Raw genomic sequence first — 12272 nt, 5'->3', positions numbered from 1 at the left:
GCAGAAATTACTTCACAAAGAGATGAAATTAATTAGCTTGGATTTATTCATCCTCTCTAATAAAAAAAAAAAACACGTTGTGGGGCTGTTTTCTTCTGATCTTTAATCTGGGACATGCTACAATAAAATAAGCAACCTCATTACTTGCTTCCTGATATTTCTTTTTCACTTCAGTAGTGTCAGTCATTCTCTTTTGTTTTTATGAGCCAAAGAATTGCCCCTTTTAAATATACATTTGTGTTTAAGGCATGTGGGGGGACATGGGGATCAAGGCACATGAATCTTCCATATTTCCCAAGCTATTATTTGTCCATATTTATATTTCAGATAGATCCAGAAACTGAAAACTATGAATGAATAACCAGGTAGCCCATATATGTAAAATCTTTAGGACAAATAGGATCCAAAAGAATCACAATTTCTAGAAAAACCATTTAAATCTGGGGTTCTGTGGGGCAGAGCTGGGGTCTGGGTGTCCAGACTGGGTCAGGATCAATATAATTCCCACCTGTGCAGTTTTGCAGCTTGTTTTTCATCCTAAACTGGGGAAAATCAGTTTTCTGAAGTGTATTCCTGTGTGTCTGCTGAAGCAATGGTGGTTTTAGTCTCAACTACCCTGTAACTGTTGAGAGGGAAATAATCTTTGGAAGCTACTAATACTGAAAGGAAGATCTTACTTGCTCAGAACAGTTTCCATGTTTAAAAGAATGAGGATTTAGGATGATTTTGGGTTCTGAGCAGAACATCCTGGCTGGGTGAACTGCTTCCTAGTCAGATGCCTGGCAGAGTGGGGGAGGATAAGTGATAAGAACAGAAACTGGGAAGTGATATGATCCTGGTATCTGGCAGACAGACAAGCTTGCTCTGCAAACCAGAACCTGTGTCTTGGTGTGATCAGATGAGGAGGTTGGGTCTATCTAACCCCCATCTGACGGGGCCAGACAGGTGAGATTGCATCTCTCCTGGCTCCTTTGAAGTGTGGGAAACACTTGTTTGCTTGTGCTTGCAGCCTGCCTGGTGGCTGTGCCTGTGTCTCCCATCTGCTGGAAGTCCCAGCCTGACTGGGGGTGGGTTTCAAGTGGGCAGGTTGACCATGGGAACAGCTCAGTGTGAGCTGGTGGCTTGTACCCTGCTCAGGGATGGGAAGTCTTGTTGAGAGGTGTTTTCAGTAAGTAACCATAGAATCATGCAATGGTTTGGGTTGAAAGAGATGTTTAAAGACATCCAGATCCAACCCCCCTGCATGGGCAGGGACACCTCCCACCAGCCCAGGCTGCTCCAAGCCCCATCCAACCTGCCCTTCAACACCCCCAGGGATGGGGCAGCCACAGCTTCCCTGGGCAGGTGTCTCACCACAAACACAGTGAAAGATTTCTTCCTAATGTCCAACCTAAATTTCTCCTCTTCCAACTCTTCCCCCTTCCCCCTGCTCCCATCCCTCCCTGCCCTTGGCCCAAGTCCCTCCCCAGCTTTCCTGGAGCTCCTTCAGCCCCTGAAAGCTGCTCTAAGGTCTCCCTGGAGCCTTCTCCTCTCCAGGCTCAACACTCCAACTCTCCCAGCCTGGCTCCTGAGCTGCTCCAGCCCTTTGTGTTTTAGTAATTAGTGTCTCAGTGCCATTGACCAGCCCATGGACTGACATGGTGTGTTGCAGGTTCTCTAACCCAGACACCCAGAGAGGAGCAACAGACCCCAGGTCCCCTGTGAGCACCCAGATTTCTGAGTCCTGATTCCCCCAGCTTTGAGCCTTAAAAATTGGCTCTTGAAAGCTGAAGCTCCTTTTAATCTTTTTCATAGAATCATGGGGTGGTTTGGGTTGGAGGAACATTAAAAATCATCTAGGTCCCACCCCCCTGCATGGGCAGGGAGCCCTCCCACCAGCCCAGGCTGCTCCAAGCCCCATCCAACCTGCCCTTCAACACCCCCAGGGATGGGGCAGCCACAGCTTCTCTGGGCAACCTGTTCCAGGATCTCCCCACTCTAAGCAAATGTATTGAAAACTTCAACAAGGTGGTATTCAAAGTTATTTTTATTGTTGATTTTTTCACAGTGAAATAAATCCTGGGTACAACATCAGCCTCAAACAATTAGAGCCAAGTACCAAATACCTACGCAACGACGCCGGGTGGCAAAACATGTTCCAGGGTGTAATTGAAGCAGCTCTTTGCAGGCTTCCTCCTTTCTCCTACCAGAGGGAAGCCACGCCTGGGGTTAATCCATTTCAAAATATGTCTGGATTGGATTTCATTCCCTATCTATTTACCATAAATCATCTCAGCTCGAGCTGTTCTTTTAACACATCCCAGACAAATCCAAGGGGAGCTCACCCTGGTTGCTGCCAATTCAGCCAAGCAGGGTTGTCAAAATCTATTTCCTCTAGCCCAATGGATTTCTTTTATCTTAATTGCATAAAATATTCAGCACTTGTTGCTGGTGATCAGCACAAACCTCAAATCCTATTCCGAGTAGACAAAATAAACCCCTAAAGCCCAAGCCCTAAAGGCGGGGTGGGAGGTGGCACAGGGAGCTGGAGGGGAAGGCAGGAAAACCCGGAGGCAGGGTTGGAATTTTGGGTTCCTATTTGAACATTTTGCTTAATGAGCCCTGACTTGTGGGTGTCATTGTGCTCTTTAGTCTCTCTCTGGGCTTTTAAAAGCCAAGGGGATGATTGGGAGGGGGCAGGAATTCAGGCTGCTGGCAAAGCTGGATGCACGTGCTTATGTCACCGCTTGAAGCCTCCTTATCTCCTGGCAGTTCCAAGGTGGCCCTTGGTGTAGATACTGTGCTGAAGGACATGGTTTAGCAGTGGACTTGGTAGAGCTGGGTTAGTGGTTGGACTTGATGATCTTGAAGGTCTTTTCCAGCCAGAATAATCCTGTGATTCTCATTAGCTGGTGGCTGTTAGTGGAGGAGAAGGCAAGCGTTAGCTGGGGAGGTGGAAGCTCTGCTTGGGGACAGGAACTCTGGTGGGAACATGAAGGGGGTTGGAAAATGACCTCTGGTTGTGAGACACAGGAGGAGGATGTTGGGGGTTGAAATCTTCTCTCTTCAGGGCCTCCCTCGTCAGCTTCAAGTTACTTCTGCATGGGTGGCCACTGGTTGGGCTGCTTGACCTGCTGCTGCTCCATGGGAGGACGCTTCTCTGGAAGGGAGCTCTGCTCTGGTGCAGGGTTCTCCTTGATCTCCTGCTCCTCTACAGGGTATGGGGTGGGCACAGGATTCTCCTTGGTCTCCTGCTGCTCCTGAGGAGAGGGTGCAGGTTCAGGGTGTTGGACAGGGATTGGCACAGGGGTCTCCTTGCACTGCTGCTTCTCCTGAGGACATGGGGCAGGTTCAGGGCTTTGGGCAGGGATGGGCACTGGGATCTGCTTGCACTGCTGCTGCTCCTGGGCACATGGTGTGGGTTCAGGAACAGGGGTTGGCACGGCTGTCTCCTTGCACTCCTGCTTCTCTAGAGGGCATGGGGTGGGCACAGGGATCTCCTGGGTCTCCTGCTGCTCCTGGGTACATGGTGCAGGTTCAGGGCATTGAGCAGGGATGGGCACAGGGATCTCCTTGCACTGCTGCTGCTCCTGAGAGCACAAGGGAGGTTCTGGGCAAACAACAGGAACTGGCACAGGGATCTCTTTGCTCTCCTGCTTCTCCTGCACACTTTGAGTGGGTTCAGAGCAGGAAGCAGGGGCTGCCACAGGAACCTCTTTGCACGTTGATTTCTCTTCAGGGCATGGAATAGGATCAGTAGGCAAAGCTGGTGGCACCTTGCATTGCTGCTGCTGCTGCTGCTGCTGCTGCTGCTCCTGGGGTGGACATTGGGGTATTACAACCACTGGTGCTTCTCCCTTGCCTGGTTCCACCACCTGGGGTGGCAATGGCATTGTTTTTTCTGGGCATGGCACCTCTTCTACTGGGACTGGTTCTGGGCAAGGTGTTGGGACTTGGGCTTCAGATTGTTGCTGTGGACATGGGACAGGCTCAGGCTCTTGGCTCTGCTTGGTTTTGCTCAGGCCAGGTGGGAGGGTGATTTCCTGCTTGATTTGCATTTGATTCAAAGACATCTTTGCAGGAAACAAGAGGATCTGAAAGAAATGTCAGAAAGTTATTGTGTCTGCTAAAGGAGCTGCAGTGGGAGAAGTGTGAAAGGCTTCTAAGAAACATGAATCAGTTGCAAGAGTGAAGTTCTCTTAGTTTGCCCTTGGTTTCCCAGGCAGGTTGGCTCAGAAAAAAAGAGATTATTTACTCTTTCTTTTTCATCCTGCCTTTCAGCTCCTGTTCTGACTCTGTCTTATCTGGTTCCTCCTTTCTGCTCTGCAATGTGGGACAGCCCTGGCAGGTCTGGCTGAGGCAGCCACCCCTTTGAACCTGGAGCTGATTTCCACTTCAGAGCTTTTCCTCAGCTCTTCCCAACGTGTTAACTCCTTTTCATTTCTGTCCCGGGGAACTGAAGGACAGGAGCTGGCAAAGAACTGCTCTGCTGCTTTGATAACGGTTTCAGAAAGTCAAAATAATACTAAAAAAAAAATAAAAATCACCAATGCTGGAGACAAATATTTAAAATTCAATTCTGAGCTGAAAACTCTTTGGTGCAGAACAACAGGAATCTGCCCCCAACAGGAGATTTGACTTTGAAAGAATGAAATACTTCAACTCATCTTGCCCCTTTTAAAACTATTTCCAGGTTTGACTTGGAATGAGGACCCTGAGGGGACCTCACCATGAAGGTGGCATCTGCCCTGCAGCACTGAGAGCCTTTGCAGTAATAACAGGGCAGCTCCTCCCCTTGTTCTGGTTTCACTCTAATTTCATTGGTGATGTCATGGATTGAGGTGTCTTTCCTATTGTCATGGAAAGAATGAGCAGTGCTAATGGGTCCCTGTGTCTCTGAATTGTCCTGGGCACTAATAACACCTGAACATGAATCAGAAGCATCAGGAGGGATTTCTTCTCCCAAGGCCACTAACTTGCAACTGCCCAAATGGTTTTTCCTACCTGTTCATGAAATTGCCTCTCTTTTCTGGGCTGCTGGAGGCACCAGGCTGGACTGGTGCTGTGCCTTGAGTAAAGCTCTTTTATTTGTGCCCATAGATTGTCTTTAGAAGAATTTTAAAATCCCAGAAGTGTTGGATGGAAGGACCATTTTTAAGTCCCCTCCACATGGGATGAGAACTAACTCAGATCATGGGAGAGCCTGCAAGTTCATTCTCTCTTGCCCGTGTTGCCTGCTCCTCTCAGCACATCTTCAAAGCAAATTAATTCCTCTCTTCTCCATCCTCCCAGATCCTCCAGATCAATATCATTTGTCTCTTGCTATTGTCTTTATTGGAACCTGATAAGATCTTAAGCCAAATGAATGTGTTGCTCCTGACATGGTTAGCATGAATGAGCCAGTGCACCAAGAATACTTCTCCTTTCCTGCTCCCTGCAGCCCCTCATTCTCCCAAATCTATCTTTTAAGAAATCATTCTTCAGTGAAATGGATGCTTTATAAAAATATTCTCATTATAAATAGCAGAATCACAGGAAATAGATTTGGCAGGAGCTTCAGGAGACCATTTAGACCTTCTCTTTCCCTGAAGGTAGGATCAGTTGTACTTAAACCAACATAATTGGATCTAATCTCTTCTCCAGAAAGGATCTAATTTAGCACTTAGGTATCCTCAGACTCACACACCACCTGAATTTGCCTTGCAGAGTCATCCCAAGCCTGCTAGTCCTACCCCAATGCCCACAGTTTCTCCCCTTTGCAGGAACCTTTTGCATATTCAAAGGCACCAAAGAAAACTCCTCTTTAGAGCTCCTGCCAAGGTGAAGCCAAGCAGGGAAATCAGAACCATCTCCAGAAAAAGAAAAGCAGCAGGATGCTCAGACTTACCCAACCAGGCAACAAGGGAGAAGTCAGGAAGTTGAGTGGATGGTGGAGCATGGAGATTTGAGAACTTTTATATGGTTTCAAAGCCCTGCCTTCTGGGAATGATTCCTCCTAGGTAATGAGCTCATTCTTTCACAACTGCCCTGCTGCATTTCCTCCACAGACTTGTTCTACACGTAGGCACTGTGAGGAAAGCCTTTTTGTGCCTTTTTAATCCTTTTTCTTTCTGACTAAGCTGATCTAGCAAAATACTTTTGCTGTGTATCAAGGTCATACCCTCAGGTTGATGCCTCTGCTGCAACCCCCCCTTCCCAAAGGTCAGGGGGCTTGGTGGGGTGTCAACCACTGTGGTTCCACTTCAGCCCATGCATGATGCTATTTCATCTGAGCTGGTGCCCCCCACTTCTTAGGATGGATTTATAGTTCCAGGTGGGGGGCAAATCTGTACTTCTCTCACCTGCTTTTCATCAATGGATTCCCTAAAGTGACTTTCTTGTGATTTCATGAACTCCTGATGAGTGGGTTTCTTTCTTTTTCCCTCCCATGAAGATCTTCACACACTTAGAACAGATAATTCTAAGTGCATTTTATTTTCCATGGTACAGAAGATGCAGCTCCCACCCATCTAAAAGTGACAGGGGAGGGAGCTGAGTTTGTCTCCATGTGCCACGTGAGAAGTAAAAGGATTTTTTGAATAATCTACAAGATTTCATCCCATCCAAATGGAATGTGGACACTGGTCTCATGGAGGTGCCAAAATGGCATTTGAAAAGATATTTCCATTGAGTGAAACCAAGTTTTCATTCAAATGTCAATCAAGGGAAATCAAGGGAGCTTGTAGCATGTGCAGTTTGTTCCCTAAGCACTGGGAAAAAAGAGGTTTATTGAGTGAAAATATCTCCCTGATCCTTATCCTCAAAATCTTGAAGGTCTCTTTCAATCCAAACCATTCCATGATTTCCCTCACTAGCAAAGTTTGGTGACCAAACCTGAGCACCAGGGAGCCAGCAGGGTGCAAGTCAAGCAGTCCTCAATCCTGGGGTAGGATTATTTTCAGCACTGGAGATGACGTGTCCCCCACGGGGGTGAATTTAATCATAACTGGTTGTCTTGGGCTGATCTTTGTCCCGTCTCCCTCGTGTTCCCAGAGCCCTTATCAGGGCACCCACCCCAGCTGCAATTGTGGCAACAGGCTGAGCTGGAACCTGTCCCTTGTTGGGATTCTTGGGTTGCAAAGTCAGGAGCTGTGTCTGCCTGTGGTGTAACTTCCTCTGGTAATAATTGTTGGGCAACTGGAGGACAGAACACCTGAAGTCTGGAGCACACCTTCTCTTGCAGGGTGACCTGATTCATGCAACTTCCTTTCTTACCTCACGGCAGGTGGGGTCCTGCCTTGCTCCTGCATCTGGAAGATGCTCAGGTTTGGTCACCAAACTTTGCTAGTAAGGGAAATCATAGAATGGTTTGGATTGAAAGAGACCTTCAAGATCATCTAGATCCAACCCCACCATGGGCAGGGACACCTCCCACAAGATCAAGTTGCTCAGAGCTCAATCCAACCTGCCCTTGGACACCCCCAGGGATGGGGCAGCCCCAGCTGCTCTGGGCAACCTGCCCCAGGGTCTCACCACCCTCACAGTGAAGAATTTCCTCCTAATGTCTAAAGTAAATCTCCCCTCTTGAAGTTTTAATCCATTTCCCTTGTTCTCTCACAACAAGTCCTTGTCAAAAGTCCCTCCCCAGCTTTCTTGTTGGCCTCCTTCAGATCCAAGATCCCAGGCCAAGACCTGGCCCTGACTCAGCCTTCACTTGCTGCTCTGTGGGTACAAATTGCACTCGTGGCTCTGTTGAAGGCAGGAACTAGGACACTTTCCAGCAGTGGAGAACCTGCCTGGCTGCTTTCTAGGTAGCTCCATGCTTCCTGGTTATCAATATAACCATTCTGCTGAGATATGTGGACATTTCTGGAGAGAGTTCAGAGGAGGCCACAGAGATGATCCAAGAGCTGGAGCAGCTCTGCTCTGGAGCCAGGCTGGGAGAGTTGGGGTGTTGAGCCTGGAGAGGAGAAGGCTCCAGGGAGACCTTAGAGCAGCTTCCAGGGCCTGAAGGGGCTCCAGGAAAGCTGGGGAGGGACTTGGGCCAAGGGCAGGGAGGGATGGGATGAGGGGGAGGGATGAAAAGTGGGAGAGGGAGCTGGAGGTTGGAGCTGAGGAGGGAATTGTGGAGTGTGAGGGTGGGGAGAGCCTGGGCCAGGTTGGCCAGGGAAGCTGTGGCTGCCCCATCCCTGGGGGTGTTGAAGGGCAGGTTGGATGGGGCTTGGAGCAGCCTGGGCTGCTGGGAGGTGTCCCTGCCCATGCAGGGGGGTTGGATCTGGATGATCTTGAAGGTCCTTAAAACCCAAACCATTCCATGATTCTATGATGTGCCCCTGGGATACAGCCCTCCCAAGCAGGGCCATAGAGGGAACAGTCTCAGGCTAATTTTCAGTGGGAATTTATCATGGTACTTGTTGGCCTGAAGAGGACAGAGCAGCTGGGTGCAGTGGATACACATCTTCAGGTCAGAGCTTCAGCAACCTTCCTTGTGTCCATCAATTAGAGCACCTGAGAGCAACGGGGCACGTAGCACTTGGGGAGAAGTGTTGAGGCCAAGAGTGTCCCAGGCTGCCCAGCCAGGGCTCTGTGTTGAGACACTGCTTTTATTTCATCAAGCAATGAGGCTTCTGGAATATTGAGGTTTCTAATTTCCAACCACAACTTGCAACATGGAGTGATGAAAGAAAATCACTTTCCATAGCTGGAAGGGAGAAGACCTGAACCCTGTCTGGAGATCAGAAGGTGGGGCTGTCCTGACCTTAAACACTGGGTTGGATCCAAGTCTGGAGAAGCTTGGGGAGGTCACTTCACCTCCATGTCAGCAACCTCAGCAGAAAAACGATGGTAATTAGCCACAAAGAGGCTCTGAAGTCAGCCCGTGGAAAGGGAGTGAATATTTTTCCCATAGCAGAGGTGTAATTGCTTTCCCCTTCCATGGGAATTGCACAAAGTCTATTTTTAGAGGGAAATGCCACGTGCAGTGAACCTGCCTCCCTGCAACCTTTGGGAACCTACGGGAGAAACGTGCGTGGAGGAAGGTGACTCTGCAGCTCCTCAGCTCCCTCCTGGTGGGGCCCAGCTCAGCTCCCAGTGGGTGCTGAACTTCTTCCACTTATCCCAGGGAACACAACACCACAAGTGAGAAAAATACAGGCCTGAGTCCAGCCTTCCTAGACAGAAAACTCTTCTCCAGCTCACACACACCTTGGGTGTTGCTTATTAGCCCATTAGTGAGTTTCCAAATGTTAATCAGATAATTAAGACCCCAGAAGCCTCAGGTGCCCTGGGAGGTGGGCAGCAGATGTGCTGACAGCTCCAAGTGAAGGTCTATCACTGCCTGCTTTGTCTGGTTCATCACTGGGATGTCTCCATCTCTCTAGGGCTCCTGAAGTTGGATTGCTCCAGTTTGAACACAAGGATCAGCTTTTTTTTTTGGAAGTGAGGAGCAGTGCAGAGCAGCTCAGCTCAGGATGTGGAATGTTCCCTGTGACCTTCACCTCCCACCTGCACAGATGCTCCTTGGTTTTTCTCTTGCCAGTGCGTTGAACCTTTGTGCACAGAGCAAATGGTCTGAGGAGACTGTTGCACTCTTGGATTTCATGTCTTGCTGTGATTCAGAAGTTGCTGAACTGGCTCTCCCAAGACATGGCTCGCCCTGATGGCTTAATTAGACACTGTTTTGTTAACACCCCATCTTGTTCTTTATTATTGTGTCTGTCATCATTTCGGGGTGGACATCTTGACTAACTCATCTCACGAGACAAAAGACATAATGACCTGTTGCTGAGCTGCCCAGTATCGGTCTGTCTGCCTGGGAGCCCAGGCAGGAAATGTCTTCTATCCTGGTGCTACACACTGAGCAGTCATGTCAGAGAATCATGGAATGGTTAAGGTTGGAAGGGACCTTCAAGATCATCCAGATCCAACCCCCTGCATAGGCAGGGACACCTCCCACCAGCCCAGGTTGCTCCAAGCCCCATCCAACCTGCCCTTCAACACCCCCAGGGTTGGGAAAACCACCTTAAAGATCATCTAGGGGATCATCCAGGTGGTCTTCAAGGTCCCTTCCAATCAAGATCATCCAGATCCAACCCCCACCGTGGGCAGGGACACCTCCCACCAGCCCAGGTTGCTCCAAGCCCCATCCAACCTGCCCTTGGACACTTCCAGGGATGGGAGCTCCCACAACCTCCCTGCACAACCTATTCCAGTGCCTTCCTACCCTCTTGGTGAAGAATTTCTTCCTAATATCTAACCTAAATCTCCTCTTTTTCAATTTAAACCCATTCCCCCTTGCCCTATCACTGCTCTCTCTGGTGAAAAGCCCCTCCCCAGCTTTCCTGTAGCTCATGGTTCAGAAGAAAAGGAGCTGGTCACCCCAGGGAAGACCTATGTGTCATCTTCCAAGTACTGGATATGAAGTATCCATGCTTCAATATTTCTTTTCCTGCTTGTTGTTCCATGAGTGATTCCTCTTCATTTTTGTCCCACCTGAGCTTCCCAGGACCTATAAGACCTGTTATCCATGGATTAGTCCAACAACCCTCAGCAGACACACGTGTTTGAACCACTGCCTGGGACTCTGCACTCATGGTTATAAAACCTCTTCCATAAACCCACCAACCTCCATCTTAAAGCTTGTTAAGTATTTTGATGAGCATTTATTTTGTAGTTAGCAGGTTAATTTTAGTGTGAGGGTGGTGAGACCCTGGCCCAGGTTGCCCAGAGAAGCTGTGGCTGGAGTGTGTTGTGGTAACTTCATCTTCTCATTGCTTGTGGAGGCTCCACTAGAGATATTTCTATTTCTATTTGACATTAGGAGAAAATTCTTTGCTGTCAGGGTGGTGAGACCCTGGAACAGGTTGCCCAGGGAAGCTGTGGACACCCCATCCCTGGAAGTGTTGAAGGGCAGGTTGGATGGGGCTTGGAGCAACCTGGAGAGGAGAAGGCTCCAGGGAGACCTTAGAGCAGCTTCCAGGGCCTGAAGGGGCTCCAGGAAAGCTGGGGAAGGACTTGGGCCAAGGGCAGGGAGGGATGGGATGAGGGGGAGGGATGAAAAGTGGGAGAGGGAGCTGGAGGTTGGAGCTGAGGAGGGAATTATGGAGTGTGAGGGTGGGGAGACCCAGGCCCAGGTTGCTCAGGGAAGCTGTGGCTGCCCCATCCCTGGGGGTGTTGAAGGGCAGGTTGGATGGGGCTTGGAGCAGCCTGGGCTGGTGGGAGGTGTCCCTGCCCATGCAGGGGGTTGGATCCAGGTGATCTTGAAGGTCCCTTTGCACCCAAACCAATCCATGACTCTATGATTCCAATTTTCTGACTTGCCATCTTCCAGAGTCTCCCTGCTCTGCTTTTTGGCAAATCTTCTAATCTCCTGCCTAAATTTATTCCTAACTGCACCTGTGGAATGACTGTGCTTCTTGAGCAGCACAGGTTGTCTCATTGCAAACCCATTGGGCACCACAGGAGCACTTTCCAGCCAGACATCACATCAAAGAGCCTAATTCTCAGTTGCTTCACTCAAGCACTTGAGCTCAGGAATGAACTTGTTGGAGTTCAACCTCTCATCAACCTTTTCTAGCCCACACTCCACCCTGGCAATTGGAAAGTAGAGTAGCCTGGGGGTCAGCCTGGTTATTTTGGTCATCTTGGCAATTCTCCTGCTGGAGAACAGGGAGAATCTGGGGTGCAGGCCCCATTTCAGGCTTCTCTGCTCTCCTGGAAGGGGATGAAATGCCAGCAGCAGTTGGAGCATCAGCTGGGTGGGGGTCAGGCAGGTGCCTGTTGCAACAGGGAGGCTCTCAGGGCACTGCTTGCATTTGGGTTGAGGTTGCTTCATGATGTGAGACCTCAGAGCACCTTCTGGTACCTGATGGGGCTACAGGGAAGTTGGGGAGGGACTTTGGACAAGGGCAGGGAGGGATGGGATGAAGGGGAGGGATGAAAAGTGGGAGAGGGAGCTGGAGGTTGGAGCTGAGGAGGGAATTGTGGAGTGTGAGGGTGGGGAGAGCCTGGGCCAGGTTGGCCAGGGAAGCTGTGGCTGCCCCATCCCTGGGGGTGTTGAAGGGCAGGTTGGATGGGGCTTGGAGCAGCCTGGGCTGCTGGGAGGTGTCCCTGCCCATGCAGGGGGGTTGGATCTAGATGATCTTGAAGGTCCCTTTCAACCCAAATAATGAGGTGTTTCTCTGATTCTAAGTCAGAAAATGTCCCTGAGGTTCAGGTCCCACATTTGGAAGTTCGGTGTGAACTTTCTGCCTGTGTCATTTGAATTGTTGTTTCTGGCAGGGCTGAAGCTGTGGGGCTTTAGAGAAGGACATTTG

At 49.6% G+C, this 12272-nt stretch overlaps 1 protein-coding gene across 1 annotated transcript; it reads right to left on the bottom strand.

Moving 5' to 3' along the window:
• Nucleotides 1-3071: 3071 nt before the first annotated feature.
• LOC104388157 (keratinocyte proline-rich protein-like) lies at nucleotides 3072-4052 on the bottom strand. The gene has a single exon (XM_009996981.1). It carries the CDS (start codon nucleotides 4050-4052, stop codon nucleotides 3072-3074), a length of 981 nt encoding a protein of 326 aa, XP_009995283.1.
• Nucleotides 4053-12272: the final 8220 nt, after the last annotated feature.

The sequence above is a fragment of the Chaetura pelagica genome, unplaced genomic scaffold, assembly GCF_000747805.2.
Source record: "Chaetura pelagica isolate M959 unplaced genomic scaffold, ChaPel_1.0 scaffold584, whole genome shotgun sequence".
Taxonomy (NCBI): Eukaryota; Metazoa; Chordata; class Aves; order Apodiformes; family Apodidae; genus Chaetura; species Chaetura pelagica.
The sequence above is the reverse complement of the archived record's forward strand: the minus strand, read 5'-3'. Positions and strand labels throughout refer to the sequence as shown.

What these genes read in the sequence shown, in the direction of transcription:
- LOC104388157 (XM_009996981.1), bottom strand. Translation starts at nt 4,052, where the DNA reads ATGTCTTTGAATCAAATGCAAATCAAGCAGGAAATCACCCTCCCACCT.